The 15,429-nt window shown below is 36.5% G+C and overlaps 1 protein-coding gene across 12 annotated transcripts in view; it reads left to right on the top strand.

Moving 5' to 3' along the window:
- The window catches only part of LOC137248932 (probable G-protein coupled receptor B0563.6), a 232,513-nt gene that overhangs the window by 68,369 nt on the left and 148,715 nt on the right, over positions 1–15,429 (top strand). For 5 of the 12 annotated variants that reach the window (XM_067779925.1, XM_067779919.1, XM_067779918.1 and 2 more), the window contains 2 exons: positions 2,640–3,400; positions 8,272–9,266. In XM_067779925.1, coding sequence (XP_067636026.1) covers positions 8,967–9,266 — 300 coding nt within the window. In that variant the 5' untranslated portion in view covers positions 2,640–3,400; positions 8,272–8,966. Of the gene's footprint in view, positions 1–2,639; positions 3,401–8,268; positions 9,267–15,429 lie in introns of all 12 variants that reach the window. The other 7 variants (XM_067779929.1, XM_067779928.1, XM_067779924.1 and 4 more) reach the window with 7 other exon arrangements.

Genomic DNA, 15,429 nt, shown 5'->3' with positions numbered 1-15,429 from the left:
CGTGACGAAATTAATATACCATTTCATTTTCACGAAAGGTATAAAAATAACAGGAAATGCATAACTATGTCAAAAAGAACTCTTAAGCGTGAAACACTTTTTTTTTTGTACTGCAGGAACAACGCCTAGACGACTTTTCAGCTGCAAAAAATATTTCCTAAAAATTCGAACTGGATTTTGATAAGTAGAAGTTTAGAAACTACAACGGAGGTTAAGAACTTTCAATAGAAATTCAGGAAATTACAACCGAAACACAGATTTTTCAATTGAAGTATAAAACTTTTAATGAAAGTTCAGAATTTTAAATTGAAGTTCAGAAAGTCACAATTGTAGTCTTGAATTTTCAATTGAAGTTCAGAAAATTACAATTAAAGTTCTTAATTTTCAATTGAAATTCAAAAATTACTTTCAACTGAAGTTCAGAAATTTCAGCTGAAGTTCAGAATTTTCGATTGAAGTTCTGAAATCACAATTGAGTTAAGAACTTTTAATTGAAGTTCAGAAATTACAATAGAGTTCAGAACTTTTAATTGAAGTACAGGAATTAAATTGAAATTCAAAATTTTCTACAGAAGTTCAGAAATCACAATTGAACTTCCGGATTTTCAACTGAAGTTCAAAAATAACAATTGAAGCTCAGAATTTTCAATTGAAATTCAAAAATTACTTTCAACTGAAGTTCAGAAATTACAGCTGAAAATCAGAATTTTCGATTGAAGTTCATAAATAACAATTGAAGTTCAGAACTTTCAATTTAAGTACGGGAATCATAACCGGAATTCAAAATTATCAGTTGAAGTTCAGAAATTACAATTGAAGTACAGGAATTAAATTGAAATTCAAATTTTTCAACTGAAGTTCAGAAATTACTATTGAAGCTCAGAAATTTCAACTGAAGTTCAGAAATTACAACTGAAGTTTAAGGCTTTCAACTCAATTTCAGAAATCACAATTGAACTTTGGAATTTTCGACTGAAGTTCAGAAATTACAATTGAAGCTCAGAAATTACAATTGAAGTACAGGAACTACAATTAAAATTCAGAATTTTCGATTGAAGTTCATAAATAACAATTGAAGTTCAGAACTTTCAATTCAAGTACGGGAATCATAACCGGAATTCAAAATTATCAGTTGAAGTTCAGAAATTACAATTGAAGTACAGGAATTAAATTGAAATTCAAAATTTTCAACTGAAGTTCAGAAATTACTATTGAAGCTCAGAAATTTCAATTGAAGCTCAGAAATTAAAATTCAAGTTCAGGACTTTTAACTCAATTTCAGAAATCACAATTGAACTTTAGAACTTTCAACTGAAATCATACATGTAATACTCCTATATTGCTACAAAAGGCCAGGTACATTCCCAAACACCAGAGTGCCGATATATTGCTGTTTAAACGTTTTTGTTTTTGTACTCAATAATCGAATGTACCTAAATTTAAATTTCTTCTTGTCACACTTATGCTGCTACAATTACAAAAATTTTATAGGCTGTCTTGTTTTGATTTAAAATTCAAAAAACATTGAGAGCATTTCTATTAGCAATATGGGAGTATTAAATATATGACTGAAATACAGGAATTACAATTGAAATTCAGAATTTTCAACTGAAGTTCAGAAATTACAATTGAAGCCCAGAACTTTCAACTTGCGTTCAGAAATCACAAATGAACTTCGGAGTTTTCAATTGAAGTTCAGATATTACAATTGAAGTTCAGAAATTTCAACTGAAATTCAGAAATTTCAATTGAAGTTCAGAAATTACAATTGAAGTGCAGGACTTTCAACTCAAGTTCAGAAATCACAATTGAGTTTAGAACTTTCAACTGAAGTACAGGAATTACAATTGAAATTCAAAATTTTCAACTGGTCAAGGTCAAAATCACAATTGAACTACAGAATTTTCAATTGAAGTTCAGAAATTACAACTGAAGCTCAAAAATTTCAATTGAAGTACAGAGATTACAATTGAGGTTCAGAATTTTCAATTGAAGTCCAGAAATTACAATTGAAGCTCAGAAATTTCAATTGAAGTACAGGAATTACAATTGAGGTTCAGAATTTACTATTGGAGTCCAAAAATCACAATTGAAGTTCAGAAATTACAATTGAAGTTCAGGACTTTTAACTGAAGTTCAGAAACCACAATTGAAATTCAGAATTATCAATTGAATTTCAGAAAATTAGAGTTGTAATTCAAAAATTTTACTTGTAGGTCAGAAAATTAAGATTGCAGCCCAGAAAGTTTTATTTGAAGTTCAGAAAATTTCAATTGAAATTCAGAAACTTTCCTTGAAAACTTCTTAATTATTTTTACATTTTATCCTTCAGTATATGCAGAGTGCGTACTTGTTGCTATTTATCAAATTTCTCAACAAAATTCAGATTCCACATGAAATTCTAACAAAAAAGGCAGCAGGAGCATAGCTTAAAGCTATTAGCTTTAAACTCAAGCTATTAGCTTTAAACTCAAATTTCCAGCGCGCACAATTGTGAAGGAAACTAACAGTCTTGAAACTAATAGTTTAAATTTACATATTTACCTATATAAGTAGGCTTATTAAAATTCACCCTTACCATAAATACACAAATACATAGATGCTTGAACTTTAATGGTTATTTTTCTACTATTTTTCAGATTCTTCTCCACTCCAAGGAAAATGTGTTAAGCGTAATATGAATTGGAAGGCATAGCACCAAAAAAATTTTATCGCGGCCAACCAAAAACAAAATGGTAAAAGAAAACTATCAAACCACTATGTTTTGCACAAAAACTCAAAACAGAAAAGTTTATACAAAGGAAGAAAGAACAAAATTTAGGCTTCTACAAACTGAACATGAAAACAAAGAAAACAACGCTGAATTCATATCAAACAACAAAATAAATTGTAAAACTACGCAATCAAAAAGCGTTGCCATAAAAAGAAAATATTTACCTAAACGCTGGCGACAACAGCAAATTTATAAATGAACAAACAAATGAAAAACATAAGAAAATATAATAAATAAAAAGGTCGAAGTGAAAACAAATGCTTACAATAACAAAAAGAGGTGCGAAACGTGAAAAGTTCAAGAGTTCAAAAAATATGCTTAAAAAAGTAAATAAGAGAATAATAAACTAATTTGGGTAATTTGAAGCAGCGAAGTAAATTTTAAAGCGAAAGCAGTGTTTGAGGGATATAAATTAGACGGTTTAAAATTACGAAAATTACTTTTCATTTATTTTTTATTTTTTTTCTTTCTTACAATCTTTAAACAAATCAATATAATGAACTGTTGAGTTTTATGTCGGCCATCAATATTAATTTTATGACTCTTAAGCTGACTTTGTGATATCAAAAAATTCTCAGCTTTATGCTAGTTTTGGAAAATTTCAGGATCACTTCGGAGTTAGTTTAGGTATGTAGCACTTCGGTAAATCTTCAGCATTTGGATTGTTTCCGCTCCTTTTACGGACATAATTAAAATAAGAAAGTAAGAGAAGCCTGGCGGCCACCGTGGTGTGATGGTAGCGTGCTCCGCCTATCACACCGTATGCCCTGGGTTCAACTCCCGGGCAAAGCAACATCAAAATTTTAGAAATAAGATTTTTCAATTAGAAGAAAATTTTTCTAAGCGGGGTCGCCCCTCGGCAGTGTCTGGCAAGCGCTCCGATTGTATTTCTGCCATGAAAAGCTCTCAGTGAAAACTCATCTGCCTTGCAGATGCCGTTCGGAGTCGGCGTAAAACATGTAGGTCCCGTCCGGCCAATTTGTAGGGAAAAATCAAGAGGAGCACGACGCAAATTGGAAGAGAAGCTCGGCCTTAGATCTCTTCGGAGGTTATCGCGCCTTACATTTATTTTTTTTTAAGAGAAGCCTGCTTAGCTGAAGCAAGTTGTTGTGGGGACGCGCCTAAAAAGGAATACAGTATCTATCCCGAATCTTTCACAAAAATCATACCGAACTGAGCTGAAAACTGACACGAAATGAAAGCAAAAGTAAACCTGAAGTGATTCTGAAAGTGTTCCATTCTGTTGTCGAAATGGTTACGAAATGATTTCAAAAATAGCCTCGAAGTGTTCTTGAAGTCAATCTTCACACGATCTCTCAGAAGTAAGAAATGATATCCTAGTTGATTGAAGGCAAGCCGTGGTGTGCTGGCAGCGTGCTCCGCCGACCACACCTAAGATTGTGGGTTCAACTCCCAGTCAAAGCAACCTCGAAAATTTCGAAAAAAGTGGTTTCATTTAGAAATCAGCTTTTCTAAGCGTAGTCGGCCCTCGGCAGTGATTTTGCAAACACTCTGATTGTATTTCTGCCATGAATAGTTTCTCAGTGTAAAATGTATATGCTTTGCAGATACCGTTCAGAATCGGCGGATAAAGATGTAGGTCTCCTTCCGCCAATTTGTAGGAAAACCTAAAAAGGAGCACGACGTTAATTGGAAGAGAAGGCCGGGCTGAAACTTTTTCGGAGGTTATCAAGCCTTGCATTTATTTAAATTATTGAAATTGTCCTTTGAAGTGTGATGGCACTTTCAGTTAGGATAACGTAAATGTTAAAGGTCGACAAACATACAAGTGGTACTAACAGTCATACAAATACCATAGAATTTGCGCCTAGGAAGATAAAGGCCGAAGAAAGCAGTCGTAACATGCAAGAGCGACGAAGGTGTGGGAAGGGGGAAACAGCCTAATGGCGCTTCTAGCGTTACAGATAAACCTCCAACACAGTGTTCGTTTGACTTGGCGCTGACCGAGAAGCCATGGCTTTCATCGAGAAGGAAGGTTTCTGTGTTTAGCGCGCGAGGATTTGAGTAATTGTGCGAGTTGAAGTTATGGTAAAGAAACAGCTACAATCTCATATGCTGCCTAATACCATTACTGAGGACCTCGCGGTGTAACCGAAGAATAAGCTGGCATTTAGTTTGGCATTCTGCTATAAGGTCCATATTGCAGAGGCACCTTCGGGGGAATGCAAAATGCTAGTGGAAGAGAAAGAGTACAAAGAGCGGTTGATCATAGGCGCGGATGCAAATGCGCACGAAAATGTGTGGGGACGAGGAGACAGGAATGAGGGGTAATTTTATATATAATACATAGCAAAGTAATTTGCAGATAGCCAAAAGGAAAAGTGTCCCTACACACGTTAATATTAAACTATATATATCAAGGTATATTGGACGGTTATTGATGGACCATCCTTTCCCGACCAAGCGTAAATTAGCTTCAGCATCCACCTAAAGAGGGTGGGTAGATAAAGGAAAATCTAAAAATCTAGGTTTATGAACTGAACCAAATTTCATAAACATTTATAAACAAAACTGGAACTACCAAAAGAAGTTGCGACTAAAGAAGAACTGAACGAATCCAATAACTTACTATCAAATACACTTAAGACTGCGTACAACTGAGCTTATCCCTAAGAAGATTCAGAGGAAAAGCAAAACCGCTATCGTAAAGCAAGGAGTTTAGTCTTTTTAGAGAGCAGATACTTAACACGTCTCCATGCGGGTATTATTCAGAAGAACTAGCAGACAGCACTTACACTCCGTTCACGGATCGGGTTATGCCGGGCTTAGTAGCCGATACCAAGATCGAATGGATGTTGAAGATTTTCTCTAAGCGTAGATTGCCGAGCCTAGATGAACTATTCCCTGGCACGCTACAAATTTTTAGTAGAGCAATCGTGGTATGCCTTAAAATAATATTCGATGGGGGCATATGCGTGAATTATGTACCAGGCCAATAAGCTTGACATCATTTCTGCTCAAAACCTTTGAAGGGCTGACAGATGTGTGCATTAAGTCTAACGTGGATTAAAATCTGCTCTCTACAACACATTATGCGCCGCCCTAAGACAAGTTGTTTGACATGGCATTGCTTAGTGTAGTTATAAACATACAATAAGCCCCGGAATATAACGATTTTGCTTTAGGAATCTTTTCAGACAATTACGGGGCTTTCCACAATATCTCTAAACGGACAATAGTAATTGACGGATTATGTATAAAGTAAGAAAGGATTATAAATGAAACGTACTACGTACATCAGTCTTGTTAAATTTTTATTAACACTAATAATCATTAGTTTGTTGTCTGTTTTAATTTTAATAATTTATTGATTTTTATCACATGACATAGCAAATAATAATCAACTAATTAAAATAATAATCAAAAGTAATCACGATTTTTTTCCATTAAAAAGATAGTTAATAAATCATAAATTATTATATTTGTAATTAAAATCACCACTCAATTAATCAATTACTTACATTACTTTTGTTATTAAATATTGTCAAAATTAATTAAAGAAATCAAATAATGCATTTCAAAATAATTAAGTTATTAGTTTTTGTGTGTAATTAGATAACAGTTAATTATTAAAAAGGCAAATTATTAATAATACTAATTAATCATTAACGGATTTGCCTAAAAACCATTGAATATAATTAATAATCATTAAAGTTTTTAATAATTATTTAACAGATATGAGATCAACCCATATATCAAGTTTCAGCACGTTACCTACCTATTATCGCATTTTTTCCATTTTTTTGAAATTTTCATTATCCAAAAAGTAGGCGTGGTGATCCATTCCGTAGTTATAAGGCCGAACTTTTATTCGTCCTTAAAAAATAAAAGTCAGAATTTTAATTTTATTTGTAGACTTAAAAAAAAGGCCGACAAATTAATTCGTCATGAAAATGCAATGAGGATCCCCGACAAAAATTTTTTAACCAGAATTTTTTAACTCAAAAAAGAATTACCGTTAAAACGGGTCCCTGATTTATCATGTTAAGGGACGTTGTATAATTAAAATCTTTCTCAATTTTGTTCATTTCAATAAAACTTTGTGAAAAATGTAATTTGCATTGACGCACACTACGAAGTCAATAAGTTTTTTGCCTTTCCGTATATTGCAATTTTCTGTTTGTATCTAGTTGGAGATATACAGTGTGTTGGCAACTTTAAGTATCACACAAAGTCACCACTACCCCTGCTTACACTGCACTTTTTTTGTATCCGCTAACGAAGCAGAGCGCATTTGCCTTCGAAAATCACTGCTCTCAAAATTGTTGGAACATCGCACAGTGGTTCAAGATGTTTCGGAGAGCATTAAAAATTCAATGGTCTTCACGTATGTGTACGTCGGATTTCACTACTCGTCATCTCACGAGTCCTTTGAATTCGGAGTATGGTAAGAAACATTTTTGCAAACCATTGTATGGAGATCAAAGCTTAGAAAGCGTTTTTAAGTATAATATCTGATACGTTGAGCGGTTGCTGTAGGCCAATGGTTATTTCTCGGTGCTCTCACAATTGAAATTGTGCATAAGCTTCTCTTTGCTATGGTGTTTTGCTCACGCAGCGCGCTGCGCATTTCACGTGCTACCAAATACTTTCTAGAGCATTTGTCACCAAAATTGAAACTGTGGCTGTGCTGGTAAGAGGTAAATAATCATGATGATGGTAATTTAGTCGTTGATTAACGAGCATCGCGGCTAGACGTATGTACCCATGTATGTATATGGCGCAACCAAAATAATAATATTAGATACTTTAAACTGCTACTAAATGTTCATGGTTATTTCTCGGTGCGCTCAATTATGATTAATCATCTACTCCCTATGGCGTTGGTCTCGCAAAGCGCTCTACGCCTGTCGCGTGCTACCAACTACCTTCTAGAGCATTAAAAAAATACCTCCGAAGAGATCTAAGGCCGAGCTTCTCTTCCAATTTGCGTCGTGCTCCTCATGATTTTCCCTTCAAATTGGCCGGAAGGGACCTACATGTTTTATGCCGACTCCGAACGGCATCTCTAAGGCAGATGAGTTTTCACTGAGAGCTTTTCATGGCAGAAATACACTCGGAGCGCTTGCAAAAAACTGCCGAGGGGCAACCCCGCTTAGAAAAAATGTCTTCTAATTGTAAAACCTTATTTCTAAAATTTTGATGTTGCTTTGCCCGTGGTGTGAACCCAGGGCATACGCTGTGGTAGGCGGAGCACGCTACTATCACACCACGGTGGCCGCTTCTACAGCATTTGTCACCAAAATTTAAACGGTTACTGTGTTCGTAAGAGTTAAATCATCGTTATGGTAGTTATTTAGTCGTTTATTAACGAACAACAAGGCAATAAGTTTGCACGCATATTTGTTAACACTACAAAAAATTGAGAAAATATGCTAGAAAGATATTGCTTGTGTCTAACCAAAAAATTTAAACAAAATATATTGCTAACTGAACGAAAGAGAATAATAATTTAATATAATTACAACACTAAGCAGGGAAAGAATTTGGTTACCAAACATTAATTGAAATTCATTTAAGAAAATTACTTGTGGTATATACCAATCAAAAACAATATTTATCTTTCCTGCGTTTATACTTTTTCCTGCACCTAAGCCACTGTGCATCAAACAAACTCAATTTTTATGCAGCTGCATACGCCATGGAGCATGGCTGACGTGGATAGCTGGCAAATGCAACAAATTTGGCCTTATAACGAGTGCGTGTAACGACAAAAAAAAAGTATTGCAAAAATTTACAATTCAAATTAATTGGCGTATAAAGCAAATACAAGAAAAACAACAACAACAACGCATGCTCAGCGCTAACTTCAAAAAAAAAAAAATAATAATAACAAGAACACAACTAAAAAAACTGCTGCAAAATAAAATAAAAAACAATCAAACAAAGTAAAGTGGATGAACAAAAGCATTCAAACCCAAGCAACGTCAGTAACTTTCACCTTTAAAGTGACTTATTTTAAAACATTTCAGCCATTCTGCATCATATCGCACCTTTTCCTATTTCCATTTATAGAAACCAATTTCACCCCAACACGACGACCTTTTTCCTGCACTCATTCCCTTTCAAAATTCGATTTCCACCCCTCTTTCACACTTCTATTCCCTCATGTTCCCAATATCCTATCGGCGTTTGCCATAATTTACACAGACGTCTACATAAACAAAGCGACATGATAACACGGCTTTACAACACAGAGGAGGATCCGGTCCTTTGCTCGTTAATTTGGGGCAGAAATTTTAGTTTGTCGAGTGCGAATGGGCAAATCGACGATGATGGTGATGGTGGTGAGGCGTCTTCGATTGTCGGTACCGTTGATGGTGCCGCCCTACCAACACTTTATAGTGCGCATAGCAGTTTTGGTGGTATCGCTGGCAGTTCGAGTAATAGCGCTGAAGATACGGAGGTGATTATTGGTAGCGCTTCTGTGGGTGGAATTAGTTTGCGTGATGATTTTTTCATTGCCAACGAGGTAAGCTCTAAGTATAAGCATTGAAATTTATTTTTATTGCATTAATTTTGTTTTCGTTGCCCTTGTTGCTATTACTTCTTTTGACTCCATTGATTGAAGAATGAAAATTACTAGCAGCGCTGCATGAATGAAAATCGTAAAATGTTTGTGTGGTTGAGTGAGTTTTAATGCGTAGTGCGTCTTTTAAGTGTCTGGCCTGTCAAGGGCAGATACTCATTTTACAATTTCACCTTTTTTAAGGTCTTTAAGGCAGGTAAGCCTTCAACTGTATTATGTATTAGCATTTTATCTAGATAAGTAGGTGTGCGAATGGTAAGGGTACTTCAGAAAGGGAAAGTTGATTTCCATTTAAATAAAATAAATAGCCAATATCAACAACTTTTCGATGGCCTGTAACATTCACTTCCTCTTTGTTATTAATGTTGTGGTGACAGAAGATCAACGGCTATATAGTAAATTGACTTTAAGGTCGTTTGAAGTGGCCATGAATCTTCATATAGCTGAGTGGATAAAGATATCTGCCTTTACAATTTTCCAACGAAAAAGACCGCAATTCTTCAAAGAGAATACTTTACTGTCTTCTTAGGAAGCTTAAGAGACCGCATTTTTCAGAAGAGAATACTTTATTAATCAGCGGAGAAGAGGCTGGATAGCTTCATTTAGTTTGCTTCATTGACAACTTCCCAAAAAGTAAACTCCCTCGCATTTAAGGAAAAAAAACCAACCGTGAGAGATGAGACCACAGCCAACACAAATTCTAAGGATAGGATATGAGACATGTACGCAAGCATCAAAAGACAAATTATATACAGGCCACAAATTCACCTTTCGTGCTTCCCGCGGCACAGTTTTATCACCGCGATAGGGTCCGGTAAATGACCACATTGTTCCACATTGTTCCCTTTCGAGTTTGCACCAATCAGGATTGGAAAGCCTATTGATTTTTTGTTCGCCCACTACAACCGGTATACCAACAGGGCGGACAATAGTATGAATATAGGAGATGTGAGTTCAAACTGTAGCTCCCGTAAAGCTAACACTTACTAATGGAACCAATTGCTGATGGTTTTAGCAGGAATGTCTGGTGCTCCGTTAAAACCATTTAATTTCTTTTAACAATCATTTAACAATTTTGGGAAACTTTGGTCAAAGCTGGGCACTGGCACTTGCAAGTGATGTTGAAAGGGATCCCCATACCCTTAGCACCCAGGCCAAGCCGTCAGTGTCCCGTGATTGTGGCAGTGCTTCTAAAGGTTTTCTTTCTTTACCTGCTAAGCAGATCCTCTGATTTCCTACTGTCGTAAGTTGGCCAAGTTTGTTTAATTATACTACATGTGTCCGATTAGTATCGGCTGGACCATCTATTAGCCTTAGACGAAGTGATGACGGTTGAGCGCTACTAAGCTATTTGGGTCAAAATATATCTTGCTCTCTCTTTCTCACGCCTTCTCTAGCATTTCTCTTAAACTCGAGAGTAAAGAATCTGATACAGCGAGTATGACATCGTCTGCGTATGCCACTAACTTCACATCATTATTATTGACCTATAATAGGATCCCTTTCAGTGCTACGTCGCACAGAAGCATTGGGAGAACCCCTACCTTTGAAGTTTCTCCACTCAAGAAGCTATTTGTAACCGAGCCCATGTTAGTTCGCAGTTCTGCCTAATTTCTATTCGCCAGGATTCCTCTATATCTATATATGGCTACATTGAACTTTCTAGAATATCCCGCTCCATCCCTTTAAATGCATGGGGTCGCCGTTAGTTTAAATCAATCCAGCAATAAAAAAAGATTTTCACATAAGATTGACGCAATCACTAGGCTACGAGACAGGCCGTTGTGACAGTCGTACTATGTGAAGCTATTTGTCGTTTTTAAAGGACGCGAACACATGTTCAAACGTTAAGTACTGGAGCCTGACCAGACATGAAACTTATTCATGTAATATCCTGAATAATGTAATGCTTCTTCGGACTAAGTAGGCAATCGAAAATTAATGATCTACAAGTCACTTATCGTACCAAAGCTACCATACGATGCAGAAGCGTGGGCCTTGACAACATTAGATAAGGTGGCCCTGGAAGTGTACGGGAGAAAATTTCTTCGAAAGACATAGGAGTCACTACGATTTGGCTACGGCTAGTACCGAAGAAGATTTAATGACGAACTCTATGACATTTTCTCATGCCCTACGAATCGCTTATCATACCTGTCCTGATCTGTGGCTCGGAATCATGGAGGATACCGGGAGAATATAACATGGCTCTTGGAGTGTTCGAGAGAAATGTTCTCCGAAAGTTTTATGGTTCCATCCGTGACGCCGATGGCGAGTGTCGGAGTAGATTTAATGATAAGATGTATGAACTTCGTGCAGATATGAAGATGGTATCGCGAATAAAATTCCCGAAGGCTTCGCTGGCGAGATCATGTTATGCGAATGGATGAAGAAGCTCCGGACAGGAAAGTATTCCAGTCGACACCGCAGTTTGGAAGCAGAGGAAGGGATGAGATCCACTCTGTTTAGAGAGGCAGGTGGAGGAAAACTTGACCTCCGTTGGTGCTCACAAATATCATCAGTTCTGGCGTAGCAGGGATAGCTGACAAAAAGCACTTAAGCGATTAAGCGCCAATGAATGATAATTTTTTTTGCTACAAGGGAAAAACAACTCTGTTTAGTTATCACCTACATGTGCTAGCAATTAAAACCACAAGTAAGGAAGACTAATGTCGGGTGTAACCGAACATTACATACTCAGCTGAGAGCTTTGGAGACAAAATAAGAGAAAATAACCATGTAGGAAAATAAACCTAGCGTAGCCCTGGAATGTCTTGTATGACGTGGGTATCAATTGGAAGGTATTAAAGAGTATTTTAAAAGATAGTGGGCCTTAGTTCTATAGGTAGACGCCATTTTGAGATATCGCCATAAAGGTGGACCAGGGGTGACTCTAGAATGTGTTTGTACGATATGGGTATCAAATGAAAGGTGTTAATGAGTATTTTAAAAGGGAGTGGGCCTTAGTTCTATAAGTGGACGCCTTTTCGAGATGTACGATATGGATATCAAATTAAAGGTATTAATGAGGGTGTTAAAATTGAGTGGCCGTTAGTTGTATATGTGAAGTCGTTTTAGAGATATCGACCAAAATGTGGACCAGGGCGACCCAGAACATCACTTGTCGGTTACCGTTAATTTTTTTATATATGTAATACAACGAACAGTATTCCTGCCATGATTCCAACGGCTTTTGACTTCGCCCTGCAGAACTTTTTAATTTTCTGCTACTTAATATGGTAGATGTCACACCCATTTTACACAGTTTTTTCATAATTATTTTTTTGCGCCAAAAAACCAATCCAATCACCATGTTTCATCCCTTTTTTCGTATTTGTTATAGAATTATGCCATTTTTTTTTTTCATTTTTCGAAATTTTCGATATAGAAAAATTGGGCGTGGTCATAGTCGGATTTCGTCCATTTTTAATACCAAGATAAAGTGAGTTCGGATGAGCACATGAACTAACTTTAGTTTAAATTTTTGCTCAAGTTATCGTGTTAAACGGCCGAGCGGAAGGACAGACGGTCGGTCGACTGTGTATAAAAACTGGTCGTGGCTTCAACCGATTTCGCCCACTTTCACAGAAAACAGTTATCGTTATAGAAGCTATGCCCTTACCAAATTTCACAAGGATTGGCAAATTTTGGTTCGACTTATGGCATTAAAAGTTTTATGGATAAATTAAATGAAAAAGGGCGCCTGTTTTTAACAGAAGAAATAAATGCAAGCATATTAAATTAGCTCGTATCTCTTAGATTTGATAGGCAAGTATTGCATTACGTATAGTGGCAAAAGTACATTCAAGACTGATACAGCTATACAAGTCATTGTAGTACGCGCCGTATAAGAAATGGCCGAAATTCGACTATGACCACGCCCACTTTTTCGATATCGAAAATTTCGCAAAATGAAAAAAATGCCATAATTCTATAACAAATACGAGCAAAGGGATGAAAAATGGTAATTGGATTGGTTTTTTAACGCAAAATATAACTTTAGAAAAAACTTTGTAAAATGGGTGTTTTATTATTATATTAAGTAGAAGAAAATTAAACAGTTTTGCAGGATGAAATCAAACGCCTTTAGAATTTTGGCCGGAATACTGTTCGTGGTATTACATATATAAATAAATTAGCGGTACCCGAAAAATGATATTCTGTGTCACCCTGGTCCACATTTTGGTTGAAATCTCGCAAACGCCTTCACATATACATTTAAGGGCCACTCCCTTTTAAATACCTCATTAATAGCTTTAATTTGATACCCACATCGTACAAAGGCAATCTAGAGTCACCCCTGGTCCACCTTTATGGCGATATCCCGCAATGGTGTCCACCTATAGAACTATGGCCACTCTTTAATACCTTCCAGTTGATACCCATGTCATACAAACACATTCCAGGGTTACCGTAGGTTCATTTTCCTATATGGTGATTTTCCCTTATTTTGTCTCCAAAGCACTCTGCTGAGTATGTAATTTTCGGTTACACCAGAACTTAGGCTTCCTTACTTGTTATGTGGGTACGTTATTTTCTTGTCCTTTTTTTCGCAGACATAGGCAAAGGAAATTAAAGGTGAACGGAAAGCACGGATGGGGAGAAGAAGACTTAGAGGTAGAGGTAGATAAATTAAGGGAAATTCATTAAAAAATTGTGAGAAGAAGAAAGGAGATACAACGTAGTGCGGGTAGAAGTGGGCGAGAAAAGATGGAACGGGGAGAGAGAGAAGACATAGAGAGTAGATGATATAAACTTCTCAAAATTGTTTTCAAATCTGCAAGGTAATTCAGGTTAGGGTATGACATCTATATAGGACATATATATATAGAATTAGATAAAAATATTAGCAGAGGATTAGAAATAAGAAAATACAAAGGGAGAGGAAGAGAGCGGCAGAAGGTTAGGAATATGGTGGAAAAACGGCGGGAGGTAAGGAAAGAGACCGATGTATGATAGGGCTAAAAAGAAAAAGAGTGGAGCGCAAAAAGGTATAAAGGGTTGGAGAGGGATAGGATAGGGGCAGAGAGCGGTAGATCAAGAAATGAAGTGATGGGTTAGGACAAAGTTAGTAAAGAAAGAAAGAGATGGTGTGGGAGAAAGGGGGGAGTGAGCGATGAAAGGGTTCATCATAAGTTGTAACTAAAAAAAAACATACCAATTTTTCAAATTACGCTTTCTGCATAAAAAAGGAAGTTAAATTGTAGTAGGTTGCCGGATGCACACCCTCTCTTGCGTGGAATTACCCAAATAGTAAAAGTGTCAGTAGGCTTGTAAACGTCGTTGATATTTGAAACGCTTGCGCATATATTTACTTACAAACACATAAATTTTCAATGCTCTTGATGTTATGCTAAGAAGCTCTAGGTGGTAAGCGAACATGATATGGCATTACAAAACACCGACTAGTTTTTGGCATAGACGACTCGGCTAAAACCCATATGCGATACGCGACAAATGTTGAATGTCATCAGTATTCAATGTAACGCCATAGCTGTAACAGAAAAGACGTGTGAAGGCGACATTGAGCACATTTGCAGCGATGAATGACAACAACATTGGCAGACTTAGTGTGTGCAGCTACGCAGCGTTGACTTGAGCACGGTCGAACTCACTTGAGCATCGAGTTAGATGTTGCTAAGTGTTGTAATGACTAATACTTATATATGTACAGCTATCGTCCGGTCGTTAGCTCATCTTCCCAATAAATTTATTTCCATGGCAAATTTTGTTGAACATGTATTTAGCATGCTTAAGGTAATAAGCAACACAACTTAGTTTTACATTTGAAGTGAAATCTGGTTTTCAACACAGTCTTCAATGTAAACACTCAATGATAAGACGAGGGCGATAATCTAACCATACAACCAAGGATTATGTGACAAGCATGAACAACTTTGTAGGTTTTTTTCACTCTCTCCTTCGCATTGACTGTGAAGTTCACATGAGGCTACGTCTCTTTAGTTCGATGGGGTAAGGTTATTGTGGCTGGCCGCTTGTGATACCTTCCTCATTTTTATATGTAAAAAGTTGAGCTAGTCTTTCAATCTGATGTAGCACAGTATACCTTCTAAATAACCAATGAAGTGCCTGCTCGGACAGCTTC

This window comes from Eurosta solidaginis, chromosome 4 (assembly GCF_040869045.1).
Source record: "Eurosta solidaginis isolate ZX-2024a chromosome 4, ASM4086904v1, whole genome shotgun sequence".
Lineage (NCBI taxonomy): Eukaryota > Metazoa > Arthropoda > Insecta > Diptera > Tephritidae > Eurosta > Eurosta solidaginis.
Note: the sequence above shows the minus strand (reverse complement) of the source record. Positions and strands in the feature narration are given on the sequence as shown.